Here is a 16350-nt window from a genome sequence, read left to right as displayed (position 1 = left end):
TGTCACAGCTAAAGTGCCTGCAGTATTAGAACCAAATGGTTTGGCACGTAGCGATGGCAAGAGACCAGACGGTATGACTCTGGTTCCGTGGAAACAAGGAAGGTCGCTTGTATGGGATGCCACGTGTGTTGATACACTGGCGCTGTCTCACACACAGGTGACCTCCGTGGCGGCCGGAACGGCAGCCACTAAGGCAGAAAGGGCCAAGAGGCGCAAATATGAAAATATAGAAAATAATTTCATATTTGTGCCTTTTGGAGTGGAGACCATGGGTTCGTGGGGCGAGGATGCCAGATCCTTTTTTAAGGACCTGTCATCCCGTCTTGTGGAGTCCACGGGTGACCGGAAATCTGGCAGTTACCTTGGTCAGCATATTAGTTTGGCCATTCAACGAGGTAACGCAGCCAGCGTTCTGGGCACCCTGCCTCGTTACAGTGATTTGGATGATATTTTTGTTTTATAATTTTTATATTTAAGTATTTTTAACATTTGTGAAAATCTGTATTATTACTTTCTGAATAAAATATTAGTAATTAAAAAAAAAAAAAAAAAATACAATATATTATATTGGTTATGATTATTTCACTTACGTACCTAATTAATATTAGATATTATACGAGTTTAATTCATCCAAGAGATAGACTCATAGCAGTTAGCACCGAGAACTTTTTTATTCAAGAGAGAAATACTCGTAGCTCATGTAAAAGTAGTTTCTGAGATTAGCCCTCAGACAAACTCAGTGATATTTTCTCATAATATATGGCAAATGATTTTTCTTACCCACTAGCCTGGAATTATTTAAAGATTTTTACAATACCTAATTACATTATTATAGTTAAATAGACTGAGATATAATTAAGTATGAAGGTAGTAGATGTACATTGTACGTATACTTAATAAAAAATATTTAAATCACAATTTTTGGTTTAAATCGTTGATCTAATCGTTTGGGAATTCATCTTTGCATTATGTATGAAGTATGTATGTTGTTAAAGCAAATATATAAAACATGATAAACATGGTTTGAGGAGATTTAAGTGGTTAAATGTATTTACAATTTGCGCAAGTAATGAGGAATATGAATAGGCGTTTACATAAATCCATGTGTTATTAGGATTAACGAGAGGGTATGCGATTACATGTTATAAGTAGGTACATATCTATCTAACATAATACAAGTGTAAATTAAAAATTTTCAACACCCCCGACAAATCATTTTCAAATAAATAATTATGTATATCTAGGCAACGTCCATCTTGACAGCTTGACATTTGTCAATTGACACTTGAATATTATGAACCTAAGGGTTATCTAACCTTCTTTTCTACAAGAAAACTAGAAAATAGCTGATAACTTTTAAACGGCTGAACCAATTTTTTTGGATTATAGCTAAGAACACTCTCGATCAAGCCACCTTTCAAACAAAAAAAAGTAAATTAAAATCGGTTCATTCGTTTAGGCGCTACGATGCCACAGACAGATACACAGATACACAGACACACAGATACACACGTCAAACTTATAACACCCCTCTTTTTTGGTCGGGGGTTAAAAAGGCCATCATGTTTGTACATTCATAAGTTTTTTTTTTTGTAAAAGGAGGTCTAGTATAACTACTTACACACGTTACACGTAGGAAGACGCGCTGAAAGGCAACTAAAGTGCAAGATTTTAATTGTTGTTTGGTTTTAGCAATTTAACGGCTTTATTTATTTATGTAATTTAGTTTCTGATTATTTGTCTCTAGCTATACTTATGTGAATTATTCATATTATAACCGGTACAATATATTATCAGTTAATTTTAATTAAAGGACTATTTGAGGGACATATTGTGAACGTCTTAACATATCAACTTGGCATGACTTACTATCAGCTTTATTAATAGACACATAAATTATAATAGTCGCGCTTATTTGATAGGGATTGGTGTCATTCGCACTAGCATTCTATGTAATGTAGGCATGCCTACTTAGGTTCTTATAAATACTTAGAACTACCTATTTATTATAAATATTCCCTTCCTAATATCGCTCTCTTGTCCATGGTCTCGAACAAAATTCCGTAGTGCTCGAACAGTCTTCGAACAGTGCATGTTGCCTGTGATGACATATGGATCCGAGACATAATCGCAAATTTTTCATATGAGGTCCGTATTAATTACCTATTATGGACCTCATAAGAAAGCTCAGTCAGCGGGCGACGAAGAGAGTTATGTTTGGAGTTCCTTTACATGATCAAATCAGAAATGTCTTTATGAGTAGATCTATGGGAGAACCAGAGAAACCGACATAGTTCAACGTGCTACGAAGCTGAAATGGCAATAGTCAGGCACATAGTTTGCAAAACCGATAGACCTTGGAATCATCATAATATATAATATAAAACCGTATGTAACTGGCTGAAACTTTTTGATAAAAAATTGGGCTTAATTTTACATTTATAAGTATGTTTTTGTATACAGGGCGGTAAAGTAACACAAAACGAAAGAAACGCTGTCATAAAGCCTCTGAATACATAGCTGTTTGTAAATTGATTGTGTTTACACGCCGTGAAACCTCTCATGGATTCTTGGACAGTTAGATACGTTGGCTGCCTCCTCGGCGTTCCAGCAATGTGGAGAGTGTATCAAATGTTAAGTCAGGCTATCAAGTGATAGGGGCATTCCTTCGCAATTGAACCGCACGCGCGTATGTGGTAGCCGCAGATAGTCATGTTAGTGATACTTAACAGAAAATCGATTTTAATTGTTCGTATTATATTTGAAATTTTAACAACTCAGGTAAGAACAACCTTATAGCGAGTTTTGTTAAATTCGTTTCACTACTTGTCATGGGCGTAGGCAGGGCTGGGGATCCAAACTCTTGTGCTGAATTTACAAATTCTTTTTTGCCCCCCTCCTGAAATAAATTCACGACGGCCATTGTACTAGTCATACTTAGTAAGTATTCCATTTAAAATTGAAATTATATCTAATCTAATAATAAGTAAGCACTGAAAGTTTGCGAAAGTTTGCATGTAATAGTAACTAGTAGTGCAGGTTAAAATATTACTACCTCATTTCTTTATTCAATCTACCTGTACCTATATTTACTAAACTATCTACATAATATCGATTGGTCCATCACTATAGGACGAGCTACAGAATGTGGACGTAACTCGACACCGCACCCGCGCCCGCAAGGTCGCTACTGCATTGCGCATGTGTGACACGCTAAGTATTTCCACCACGCAACCCCTTACTGGCATTGTAGTACAGGCTCTTCATGTACACAGCACCTACTTAACTCTTTAATTAGTTCAGCTCCTTCTTCAGCTTCAATAAAAACCAAACCACGTTTGTTCGACGCTACGAATTTGGTGGCGCGGCCGGCGGCGACATTTTTGCTGTTGTGATAGTGTGGCACGCAGGGTCAGCAAAACAAAAAGTTTGCACCCGTCCATAGTCGCTTACACTGGCGGGTGAAAACCTAGCTCTATTGCTGTTTGTACAAAAGAATCTTAACGTTGTATTCAATACTACTATTAGCGTATCATAGTGTTGATTTGATTGCAAAATGGAAACGCACCACGGAGCTCAGGTATGTCGTACTTAGTGCATAAGTTAATAATATTTCCTTTGCTTCGTTCATGCTAATGCAGAATATTGGCATACAAATATACATGGAAATGTATGAAGTGGATGCGTTAAAGTGACAGCGTTGCTTGCTATCAGTATAATGCCTAGTGTCCACTAGCAATAAAACTTGCAAAAGTCAACTCTAGCAAATCAATTGCACACACGCAGCAAGTCAATTCCTGAAAGTTTTCCATTGGAAATATAAAATTTATATTTTATTTTAGTTTTGCATTTAGGTACATTATGTGATAAGTGTGTTGAGCATGTGATCTGTGGGCGTGGGCATGCGTGAGCACGGAGCGTGTGTAGAACTGTAGAGCATGTTAGAGCATGTGTGCAAGCCTATGTGGACAATCTGTGAAACCTGTGTGGAGTGTGTGTGGAGCGTGTGATGTGTGTAAGTGGAAGGTGTGCTGAGCGTGCGTGGAGTGTGCGTCGACCAAGTAGACACCGTGGCAGCAAAATAATGTGTTATACCTACCTATGTATAATCTACCTACCAGAGTATTTACTCAAAATCAAATGAATTGCAAATAGATATATGGTAATGCGAGCATAAAATATATGTTTAATAAGCAAGTGTGGGTACCCACTACCAGCTACCTACCTACTGAATACGTTGGTTGATATGTTAGACTTGGTATTAACTCGTGTGTTAATCGGTCTCGAGCTAGATAATAATTTACGATTATTAACATCGCCGAGGCAGACACGTTGTCGTTTTGCGTTAGCTGATATGCAAGCAAGACCTTTGGCTTGTAGCGGGGCGCGGCACCTGCAATGCGATAATACTCCTCGTAATGTCCGAGATTTATGTCGATGAATTAAAATGAAATGTCACTTAATTTAATCAATGTTCCCCGCCGCGCGGGCATGCATCTGTGCGGTGTGTGAGCAACCTAAGGTTGTCAGGTTTGGAGACACCCGTGTAGTGGTTAACTTGGCATTTGGTGATATACCACTAGTAAAGTTTAGCTTCATCACTAACTGCAGCCAGTTGCAACTTGCAGTACACTGTAGATCTAAGGCGTCTTTATTTTAGTGTCTTGTTATTTGCAACTGGCATCCGGTTCTTCAGCGGCCTTCTCGATATCCATCGCTCATGCCAGTCGATCGACACTCCTTTGCGTCCAGTAGACGACTAAATTTTATTCTAACACATAAAACAAGCCTCAATAGCTCAATGGTTAGGGGCGAACTGAAAGGTTTTTAAACCTATAGCCAAGCGGATGAATTCGTGGGTATCATCTAATAGAAAAAATTTCAACATGTGTAATATTAAAATTAAGGAATTCGAAGTTTTGCGTTCGAGTCGGTATCTACTTTGTATACTTTGTAGGAAGAAGAACTATGCATCATCATCATCAAGAGCAGGGGTCTCTTCTTATTATGAGAAAGATTTAGATCATACTTAGTATGCCACGTTGGCCTATCAGTGCGAATTGGTAGACTTCACACACTTTTAAGAACATTATGAAGAACTCTCAAGCATGCAAATTTTCTCACAATGCAGATTTGTCCTTCACCGTAAAAGCGTACTTGAAACGCAAATTACTCCGAAAAGGTGCGTGTCGGCGATCGAATCCCTGACCTACCGGATAGAAGGCAGACGTCTTAAAACCACTAGGTTATTACCGCCTCTATGGACTGATTTTGATGGATCACTGGATGAACTATGTAACTTATTGTATTGACAGCCCTAAAGCCGACTGGTATAGTATCTAGTAAACGATGAATCACTTTGTTTTGCAGCTCATTCGCAGAATCAATTAATAATCACAATAATTTATTTAGTTAATAAAATAATAATTAACAGCATCAGTAGTTATATGAGACGTCGTATAAATTTCCTAATGTGAAACCTAGTGTAACGCGACACCAGACCCGAACAGGTTGCTTGTACACCTGCGGGGCGACTCAGAACACTCGATTCGGTAAGTTATCGTACGATAAGATGTATTTTCGTATGTAAAATAGGCACTTATCGTACGATAACTTACTGAATCGAGTGTTCTGAATCGCCCTGCTGTTAGGGTCACGTCAACTCCACACTGTAGACTATTCAAATTGAATTTTTATTTTTTTCTAAATCCGTCGATTACACCTCTATCAGCTCTTATGTAAATACGCAGCTTTTATGTAACAAATTATATCTGAATAATAAAAAGATATCCTACCATTTCCTTATACCTACGTAGTTACTACACCACCTAAGTCCGTTTTCCTTTAGTTTTCTTAAAAGATAAACAACTCGCAGAAACCTTCTCGGAGGAACACGTAAGCGATGGAGATTTGCCAGGTGCTTAAATCTTCTGGAATTAGATTTTCACTTCTATCATGATTTCATTGTCAGTTCGCGGTAACAATTAGGTTCTGAGTAAGTATAGTGCGCCTTTTACGAATTTCAGCAAAAAACTAAGTTTAGTTTTATCTTTTAAGTAAACTAAGGAAAATTAATGTAGCCTGTATACATATACCCTATTGTCCGGAGTATTTAGGTTCAGTAGTAAATTGTAAATTAATATGATAAATAAACAAATGTATAAATTGCGAATCAATTAAATATTCGGTTATGAAGGATCTGGCGAACAAAACGGTATTTTTTTTTATTCTGAACATTTTTGGCCCACTGAATACAAATCCGATCTCATTTCCAAGCAAAACGGCATAAAACTGCTAAAATTGAGCCTAAGTTCGTGACTTCGATCAAAACGGTAAAGTTTCAACAGCTTTCATTAATTTTATTACTCCTCGTGTAAAATTTTACACCGTTTTGTTCGCTCTTTAATTATTGTCAAGCAAATGTAAATATGACAATAAAATAAATTACTTATTTTAGTAAGCAAGTCAGCTTGTAAAAGTTAAAAGAAAAGCTTGTTTAGAATGCTTTAGGAGGATTGGTAAATTTAAGTACGTACCTATATTATATTATTATAAGTTCGGTTAAGTTACATAAAGTAAATACACTGTGGACATACAAATACATCTATTTTGTGTGTAAATTGCCCACTGTACCGCTGTGTTGCGCAGCGCAGTGCAGTGCCCATCGCACTGCAATCGCGCCGTTCGTAACGCAGCTTCATCACAATATGTCGCCTTCGCGCTGGCTCTACCAAATAAGGGCAGGTCGATGCTCCCTGCTCTTTGTTTAAAAAAACACATGTCTCTTTCATACGTGTACGGAAAGCCAACTAAGGTGAAGAGTGATTCAAAAGACTACATTTGTATTTAAAGAATGCAAGGAATTGAAAGAGAAGTTAATGCATCTCGAACATAAAACAAAGGAAAATATACGTTAGAAAAGGACTTTGAAAGCCCAATATAAATAAATATACGTTATTATAATATTTTATAAATTAAAATAATATGCGTAGTTTATAGTTTTTTTAACGAATCTCATTAAATAGTCGAATTTTATATCCACATTCGGCACAAATGATCTCATCTCAAGATGTCTGGTGGAAACATGAGATGCTGACAATCAGGTCCTAAAGTTGATATTTTAATCGTTGTGTATTGTATTTTGCCGCTAAAAGCTATTAATTTATAAATGTTAAACGTATATCATTTCGCAAATATATTCATAATTGTTATGGCCGTAATTACTATTGGAATATGGATTTCGAACAGCAGTTCTGGTCGCAAGGTATCGGGTGTCGTGCCAGCACGGGGTCTGCCAGGTGTGTCTCGGAACATTAATCGTCGATCCACCTTCTTATAGATCACAATCGAAACCAGTTTTATTATTTTAAAGTTGTAACTTGTAAATGACGCAAGTGTTGGTGGTGCGCGCAGGTGGCTTACACGGCGACTCGGGATGAGAGACACACCGTCGCCGAGGACACCGAGCACCTGGATCGGCTCATCAAATATTCAACGAGTACCTACCTACATATTTAATGCTAAACCAGTTGTTTTTATTCGATGGTCGTCCTCACTATTTATAAAAGGTTTTTAATTACCGCCAGTTGGTGTTTTATCCTTGTTTACCTTATTCGGGTTTGTTGCAAAATCTTTACAGCGAGAATAATTATAGATATAAAACGAACTCTATAGTTCAAAGGGCTAGTTGATACTTGCACATAACCTAATGCCGACTCGTCGCGTGGCCGCTGATAATAACATCTTTGCAATAACATAAATATCATTTATGTCTTTGTAATGTACAACATCAAACACAGTACATATTATAATTTATTAATATGTTCCACTTAAACGATGTTTTGATTGTTACTATCACTTACTTAATTATAAACAATTTAAGGTCGTTTAGTTATTGAATTCAGTTAGGAGAGAAATAACTAAACGCGTATTTCCCATCCTTTTAATTAATATTTATCTAGTGCCTAAACGATGAAATCAAAGGGAACGAGAAAATTCTGTTAGAATCTAAGTGGAATATAGTTGAAAATCTGGAGAGTGAGATATAGGCAATTTTTTATCCTGGAAAACCAGAGTTCCCACAGAAGTCGCGGGCATCAGTTAGTATTTTAATATAAGTCCAGCTGTTTAGTAAGTTTTCGGCTAATTTTAATTTCGATGGATGGGTTCTTTCATTTCGGTAGCTAGTATCGGTAAATAACTGTTTCATTTCGGTGACATCAAAATTGTAACACGTATTTTCTTAAGTTTATTAAGATTTATTTTGATAATATTAAAAATAAGGTCATGAAGAATATCAAGAAGTACAAAAAACTACAGTTTAAATTTGAAAAATTTAATAATAAGTACCGAAATGAAAGAAAAAATGACTTTGTCGAAATTAACCCAAATATTTTTAGAAGACATAATATAGGCAGGTAATGTTTTTGTTGTAATCCTTGATCCCAATTTTTCCAATTAGATGCTGTAGCCAGCCTGTTGGTTTTAGGGTCCCATACTTGCAAGAGGCCACAGCCGGCAGACCGCTTGGGGATTCACTTTTTACTAACTGATCTGCCCTAGATTTACACGGATTGAATTCTGATAGTTCTTTCTTAGTGGTGGTCCTACTCCACTAAACCTACATGGTTTCTTTAAAAGGTAGATCCCACAAAGTTGAGATTTAGATTTGAAGTAGACTTTTTTTTTTAAACATCTAACTAAGTACATGGTTTTCACAAAACCATAAAACCTCTTGCACTTTACTCAAAACAAAAGCTCAACTTAGTGGGAAGCTACCTTATTCAGATTACTACCGCGACTAAGATAATATCTACTTTCAGAAATCTATCCGAGCAAATCCAGAGTGGATCAGTTAGTTAAAAACCGGCCAAGTGCGAGTCAGACTCGCGCACCGAGGGTTTCGTACTCGTGTATTTTTCCCGACATTTTGTACGATAAATCAAAAACTATTATGCATAAAAATAAATAAAAATCCGTTTGAGAATGTACAGGTAAAGCCCTTTCATATGCTACCCTACTTAGTATAGTTATATAATGATATATCAAAAAATTTGAAAATTTAAAATACTTACTATTTAGGTTTAAATTAAAACACAAATTAATAAAACACAAATTAATTAATTAACTAAAACACAAATTCACGGTTTTCGGATTTTTCCTTCAATTGTGCTATAAGACCTACCTACCTGTCTTTCATTATTCTAGGTCAATGGGAAATACCCTACATGTTTTCTTGAGAGAAGGACACACGGACCGACAGACAGACAACAAAGTGATTCTATAAGGGCTCCGTTTTTATTTTTGATGTACGGAACCCTAAAAAGTGAATCCCAAGCGACCTACCGGCTGTGGCCTCTGGCACGTAACGTACGGCAGAGTGCGGCGATTGTCCATTGGCCAGCGCTCAAGGCAGTATGTGCGATACGTAACGCGACACGCGCAGGCGGCGCGGCGTCGCCTCGCGGCGCCCTCTCGTCTACCAGCCGCCTATCATTATTCCCATCCAAATGTATTTACCAGCCGACCTTTTATCCTGGCATTTTGGTACAACCGCCTCAGAAAACAGAAACTGAAAATTATCGTTAAAATACTCAGCACGTTGAAAGTACACAAGAAACAAACGAATGTTGCTCCCAGATTCAAAACACGTTCATCATTACACTTTTATTTATTTATTCCGTTATCGTTACGTTACTGGCTCTCGTCAATGAATAACGTATTGGTTATATTATAATTACATAAGTAATTTTGAAGATTAGGTACCTACCTAGGTTTATGGTAAAGTCTAAAGCGGTGATAGCCTAGGTGGTTAACACGTCGGCTTTCTATCCGCGGGATCGTGGGTTCGATCCCGGGCACACGCTTCAAACTTTTCGAAGTTAATATTATTTGCTTTAACGGTGAAGGAAAACTTCGTTTGCAAACCTGCATGCCTGAGAGTTACTTAATGTTACTTAATGATACTTAATGTTTTTAAAGGTGTAGGGAGTGGACTTTGGATAACCCTTCTCATTAGCTATATAGGGCAAGGAGACCGGGTGCTCAGTAATGAGCCGGTGATGGGTTGATGATCATGATCAAGGAAAATTCAACGATCTCTGTAAACAAGTCAAAAAAAATAATTTTTCCTTTCGATGAAGTTTCTGCAAATTATACGAGTATTTCCAACTCAAGTTTCAAATAAAGGAGATAATAATTAATAATATGTTGGGTGGTCATTTTTGAAGGAGAAATCACTAAAAATCTAATAAAGAAAAAAAATGTGTTAAAACAAAACAAACAGTGGATTAACATACCTAATCATGTATTGATTATTGACACATCGGGTGGATACCACAAGCCAATGGATTCCATAAATATATTCTGTTCTATCTGAGTTTTTCTGTCGCTTGGACGAATTATAGGTAGGTAGGTAGGTGCCTACCTACCTGCGAAGAATGGTACGAAGCCACATTTCAAATATTTTGTACAATGTGGCAGAAACCTAATTTTTTGCTTGATTTTTAACTCATCACCACTTTATAACTGCTGTAATCCATACTAATATTAAAAAAAAACGTACAAGTGCGAGTCGGAATCGCGCACCGAGGGTTCCGTACTCGGGTATTTATTTTTCTACATTTTGCTCGATAAATCAAAAAGTATTATGCATATAAATAAATAAAAATCTGTTTTAGAATGTACAGGTAAAGCCCTTTCATATTATGATACACCACTTGGTATAGTTATCTTACTTTGAAAATTGAAACACATTTTTAATTTTTTTTTAATGATACAACCACAAATTCACGGTTTTCGGATTTATTCCTTTACTTGTGCTATAAGACCTACCCACCTGCCAAATTTCATGATTCTAGATCAACGGGAAGTACCATATAGGTTTTCTAGACACGGACGGACGGACGGACGGACAGACAGACAGACAACAAAGTGATCCTATAAGGGTTCCGTTTTTCCTTTTGAGGTACGGAACCCTAAAAAGGTGAAAGTGTGCCTGTCTTTCTCTCGGCCTGTGTGTCTGTCTCTATTACCTACCTACCATCTTATGGCTCATCCGCTCAACCGATTTTGATAAAAGTTTCAGTTTAGTAGCTTGTATGCCGGAGACGGACTTAGGTTAGTTACTTTTTATTTCGGAAAATCAAAGTTTTTACAGGATTTTTAAAAACCTAAATCCACGCGGATGGGTTCATTCATCGCCATTAGGTACCTAAACCTTTTAAATTAGTAGATACCTAAACCTTTATATTAAACTGTTAAAAGTATTCTCATCTCTAGAATGCAAACTAGGTATCCTTTTTTTGCAATCGGTTCAGCGTTTTAGGCGTGATTAGATAGACAGACAGAGTAATTACTTTCGCATTAATAAAATATTTAGTATATCTCAAAATCTTTCAACATATATTATTAGCGAACGATGTGCTGAAAATATGCACTGGTAACTATATCTTAATATATATAAAAAATAGATTATTCGAGAGGCGTTTCCATTAAACATGATTGTTGGACATTGATATTGGTGACAGATAATTTCCTGATAATTTTCCATTAAAACTGCGTTTGAGATTTATTTTCCATGAGCGGCAAGTTGTTTTTATTCCGCGCACGCAGCATGATATAAATATTTTATTTACATCCATTGCTTAACCTGCCTCGTAATTAAGTATCTGCCAAGGTAATCAATGCAATTTGTTTGAGAGCAGACCAGGCTATACCATAAGTGCCCGGCGTGGCTGAACTAGCGAATGATCTGGGTTGTAGCCTTTACCAGGCGGCTCCTAGACATTCGCTGGTTCGGCTATACGAGGCACCCTTCATGCAACCGGGCGGGTCGGCGGGGTTGCGGATCGCCGGCGTCCCCAGGACCCTGGACAAGAAGGACTGCTACGGTACCACTCCCAACACCGAGCAGTGTCCAAGAAACCCTTTCCCGTGTTCCCCCATCCTACTCCTAAACCAAATGTCCTATCATAAAAGGTCCCTCAATTAATCCTAAACTCCCGCACACTCCACACTCACTTACACACAGAGACACACACAAACACTACTCAGATAACACACAAATATTAGGAAACAAATGGCGGATCTTAAAACTAATTTCGGTCTCCTGGTGGGTAGCGGCTCAGTGCCCAAATCCCACCCTGGCACCCAGGCGACGTCTACCGACGGCGCCCAGGGCCCAGGCTGCCCCACCGTATCAGGAGGGGGCAAAGACCCGCAAACCATCGGTTCGACAATGATGGAAACAACGACCTCGGCTAGTAACATGGACATGTCCTCCCTAGCCGCAGCGATCCCTGTGCCTGCCAGCGCAAGCACATGGACGCTTGTGGCCCCCAAGCAAAAACGGAAAAACAAGGGGAACAGGACAGACAGACGGACACGGAAACAAACGGACACACAGGCAGACGAACAGACGGACAAATTGAAAACCCGACCGACGGACGGTAGGGAAAACGGAGGCGGGAAGCGAAAGGAACCCGACTGCCCAAGCGCGGACGCCAGCAACTTGGCCGGAGGAAGCAAAAGTGGAAGCGAGGGACGACCCCCACTAAGTGGCGGCCGGCCTTTTGCGGACACTGGCGCAACCCCTGGCTGTTCCGCAGGCGAACAGGCGAGCGGGCAGGTATCGGCCCCCGATCGCAACCCTAATGCCTCGGGGAAGTCGAGCACCACCACTGTCGGGGCTGGGCAAACCGCAGTCGAGGACAGGGGGAACGATGGTGGTCACACTGACCCCGACGGGAACCCAATCCAGGCGCGGGGCGCAACGGGCCCTGGCGGTTCCAACACCGCTCGACCCCCAACTACAACAACAACAAAAACAACATCCAACAAACCAACAGATAAAACAGACGCATCAAAGACCTTGAACCCACCTAAAGCGAGGGCACGCCCGCGCTTTAGGAAGCGGAACAGGGGACAGACAAAAGACAGACAAGACCCCGGGACGTCATCGAGTCAGACGAACAAGAAAAGAGACAGACTTGACGACACGATCTCACCCAGGGGGGAACACAAACGCGCACGGACTGACGACAGACACACCCGAGATGCGAAGGGCTCCTATGCCACAGCAGCCCAATCGCATCTGAGCGTCGCTGTAACCACCACTCCCAGAGTCGACCTTACCCAAGATGAGGCGAATGCCATCCAGGCCCAGATACAGAAGGCGATTTTCGCGGCCTGTATCGAGCCTCTGGCACCAGGCCAAACCCGATACGCCCCGGCGTTTGAGGGTAAGGCCTTCCTCAGCGAGGGTGTATTAAAAATGTGGTGCCACGATGACCAAGCCTGCAACTGGCTCATAAACGTGGTGCCAAAACTAACATCACCCAGGAGCGGAACGGGGCTCACTGTGATAAAACAGACCGAGATCCCAGTCAGGGTTAGGTCGGGACTTTATGTCCCTGACTACGACGGGGAGATAGGCCAGCTACACCAGGTCCTATCTCACCAAAATCCTTGGTATGGAGTGTCACGGTGGACCCTGTTCAGCTACCGAAAAACAACTAGCAGCCCTCCTGGTGTGTTCCTAATATTAGGAATCCCCAATGAGGAGCTGCCAACGATTCTGGCGCGCGGCAGGAAGGTCGCCTATTCCACGGGCTCCATCTACATCAAGTTCTTCACGAGTGAAGGACTAAGTGATGTACCACCCGGGCATGACTCAGCGCCTGAAACTCGAGAGGAGCCTGATGCGGATCGGGCCATGGATGTGGATGGACCAACCGGCCAGCTCCCAGTGACACCTGAGCCTTCCGTGAGCGCTGTCCTCGACAATATCGAGGAAGTGCTGGCGGACTCCCGGACCAACACCAAACCACGGGAGAAAAAGGTGACACACAACGCTCCAGACGCAACAGCCCCCGCCGAAAAATCACCGGCGCAGAGGGCGACAAAATAAAGATAATCCAGACCAACCTCCAGCACAAACATCTCGCCACGGCTACGCTACGAAGGCAGCTGGAGGTTGAACCCGAGACCATCGCACTGATCCAGGAGCCGTGGGTCAGGGGTAAAACCATATGCGGTTTCGGAAGCTGCAATGGTAAGATTTTTTCACATTGCAATGACGAAGCACCAAGAACATGCATTTACATTCCGCGCTGCATTACAGCGTCACTACTAACACAACACTGTTCCAGAGATCTGACAGCAGTCATAATAAAAAATGGAATACAACAGGGCGTGGGACTACCACCAAGACCAGTGGTCCTAGTCTCACTCTACATGCCCATAGAAGACCGAATACCAACAAAAGAACTGGTGGACCTCACAACACATTGTGAGGACAACGACATAGATTTAATTATCTCTGTCGATAGCAACGCACATCACATCCTGTGGGGATGCACAGCCAACAACAAAAGAGGTGAGAATCTCATGGACTTTCTACTAACAACCAACCTAACAATTACTAACAAGGGCACTGAACCGACTTTCGTGTCGAGTAGGTACCAAACCATAATCGATCTAACCTTAGCGTCAACCAGAGCTGCAGACCAAGTAAAGAACTGGCATGTCAGCGACGAGCCCTCGCTCTCCGACCACAGGCGGATATGCTATGAGCTAGATCTGATGATAACCCAACACGCACCAAGGAGAAATCCAAGGAAAACCAACAGACTAAAATACAAAACCTTGCTAACGCATCAGATAGGTACAAACAAACCTAACGACATCGATGATATCGGCAACATCGAACAAAACGTAAACAAACTAACGGAGTGCATCAAGACAAGTTATGAACAAGCTTGTCCTCTGAAGAAAATCAACACAAATCGACAGTCAAAAAACAGCTGGTGGGGCCCAGATCTGGAAAGAATGAGGAAAAACCTCAGACAACTTTTCAACAGAGCAAAAAACACCAGACAAGAACAAGATTGGGACAACTACAAGGAAGCCCAATACAAATACAACAAACGCGTCAGAGAAAAAGACAAAACCTCGTGGCAAAAGTTTTGTACAAGCATAGAGTCGAACGATACCGCAGCCCGTATACGTAAGATTCTCGCAGACGACAACACCCGCACACTCGGCTCGCTGAGGAAAGCTGACGGAACGTACACTAAGGATGACAAAGAAATAAGCGAAACGCTCATTGAAACGCACTTCCCTGGCTGTAGAATAGTAGACTCAGCAGACTGGGAACACAACCTAGGAAACCATCCCACAGATGAGGATTGGGATCTTGCTAACAACACAGTCACACGAGATAGAATCAGCTGGGCTATCGACACCTTTCACCCTTTTAAATCAGGGGGGACCGACAACATTTTCCCTGCACTTTTACAATGGGGAAAACTTCAACTGACACCATGGCTGGAAATAATATATAAGGCCTGTATAGCATATAAATATATCCCAACAGCCTGGAGAGAAGTAAAGGTGGTCTTTCTACCAAAACCTGGAAAGAGTGACTACACTCTACCAAAGTCCTTCAGGCCTATCAGCCTTACATCATTTTTACTGAAAACACTCGAGAGACTAGTTGATCGGTATCTCAGGGATGGAACCTTAAGACATGTACCCCTACACTCACACCAACATGCTTACAGCACTGGCAAATCAACGGAAACCGCTTTGCATTCTGTTGTTGGCAAAATTGAACATGACCTAGAAAACAAACTATCAACACTGGGTGTCTTCATCGATATCGAAGGAGCTTTCGACAAGACAACCTTTGATAGCATAGACAGGGCCTTGGGACGATACGGGGCGCCAAGAACTATACGCAGCTGGATAAGAGCTTTATTAGAACTAAGAATCATACAACTAGATATCAACGGAGTCACAAAAGGCATAGTAGCGAGAGGCTGCCCTCAAGGAGGTGTTCTATCACCAATCTTGTGGAACCTTGTAGTTGACGACTTGATAAACAAACTAAACACAAGCGGATTTTACACCATTGGTTATGCTGATGATCTCACCATCTTAATCAGTGGCAAACTAGAGAACACACTATATGAAGTCATGCAACGGGCATTGCGCTTAATCGAAAGATGGTGCAATGAAAATGAACTTACCGTAAATCCAAAGAAAACAGAGATGATTCTGTTTACTAACAAAAGGAAAATAGAGCTAAACAAACCACCAACTCTGTTCAACACAAGCCTCAAACTGTCCACTGAGGTCAAGTACCTTGGTGTGACTCTGGACAGCAAGCTCAGCTGGAAAAGGCATACAGAAGATAAAATTAATAAATCGCTTACGATACTAAACCAATGTAAACGCATGCTGGGGAAAAAATGGGGGCTTAAACCAAAGATAATAAAGTGGTTATACCTAGCGGTAGTAAGAAGCTCATTAACATACGCCGCTTTGATATGGTGGCCGAGAACTCTT

General features: G+C 40.6%; 1 protein-coding gene across 2 annotated transcripts; it reads left to right on the top strand.

Moving 5' to 3' along the window:
* The first annotated feature begins 11739 nt into the window (after positions 1-11739).
* Positions 11740-14937, top strand: LOC123869526 (mucin-19-like). Of its 2 annotated transcripts, none has more exons than XM_045912502.1 (2): positions 11740-14377; positions 14862-14937. In XM_045912502.1, the coding sequence occupies exon 1, from the start codon at positions 12080-12082 to the stop codon at positions 13907-13909; it is 1830 nt and encodes a 609-aa protein (XP_045768458.1). In that variant the 5' UTR covers positions 11740-12079; the 3' UTR covers positions 13910-14377; positions 14862-14937. The 2 variants fall into 2 exon arrangements, with proteins under 2 accessions (XP_045768458.1, XP_045768457.1); XM_045912501.1 differs by lacking the exon at positions 14862-14937 and having other exon boundaries at positions 11740-14053; positions 14151-14758.
* Positions 14938-16350: the final 1413 nt, after the last annotated feature.

This window comes from Maniola jurtina, chromosome 11 (genome assembly GCF_905333055.1).
Source record: "Maniola jurtina chromosome 11, ilManJurt1.1, whole genome shotgun sequence".
Classification (NCBI taxonomy): Eukaryota; Metazoa; Arthropoda; class Insecta; order Lepidoptera; family Nymphalidae; genus Maniola; species Maniola jurtina.
The sequence above is the reverse complement of the archived record's forward strand: the minus strand, read 5'-3'. Positions and strand labels throughout refer to the sequence as shown.

Excerpts from the sequence above, each read along its gene's own strand:
- LOC123869526 (XM_045912502.1), top strand. The coding sequence starts at position 12,080 with ATGGCGGATCTTAAAACTAATTTCGGTCTCCTGGTGGGTAGCGGCTCA.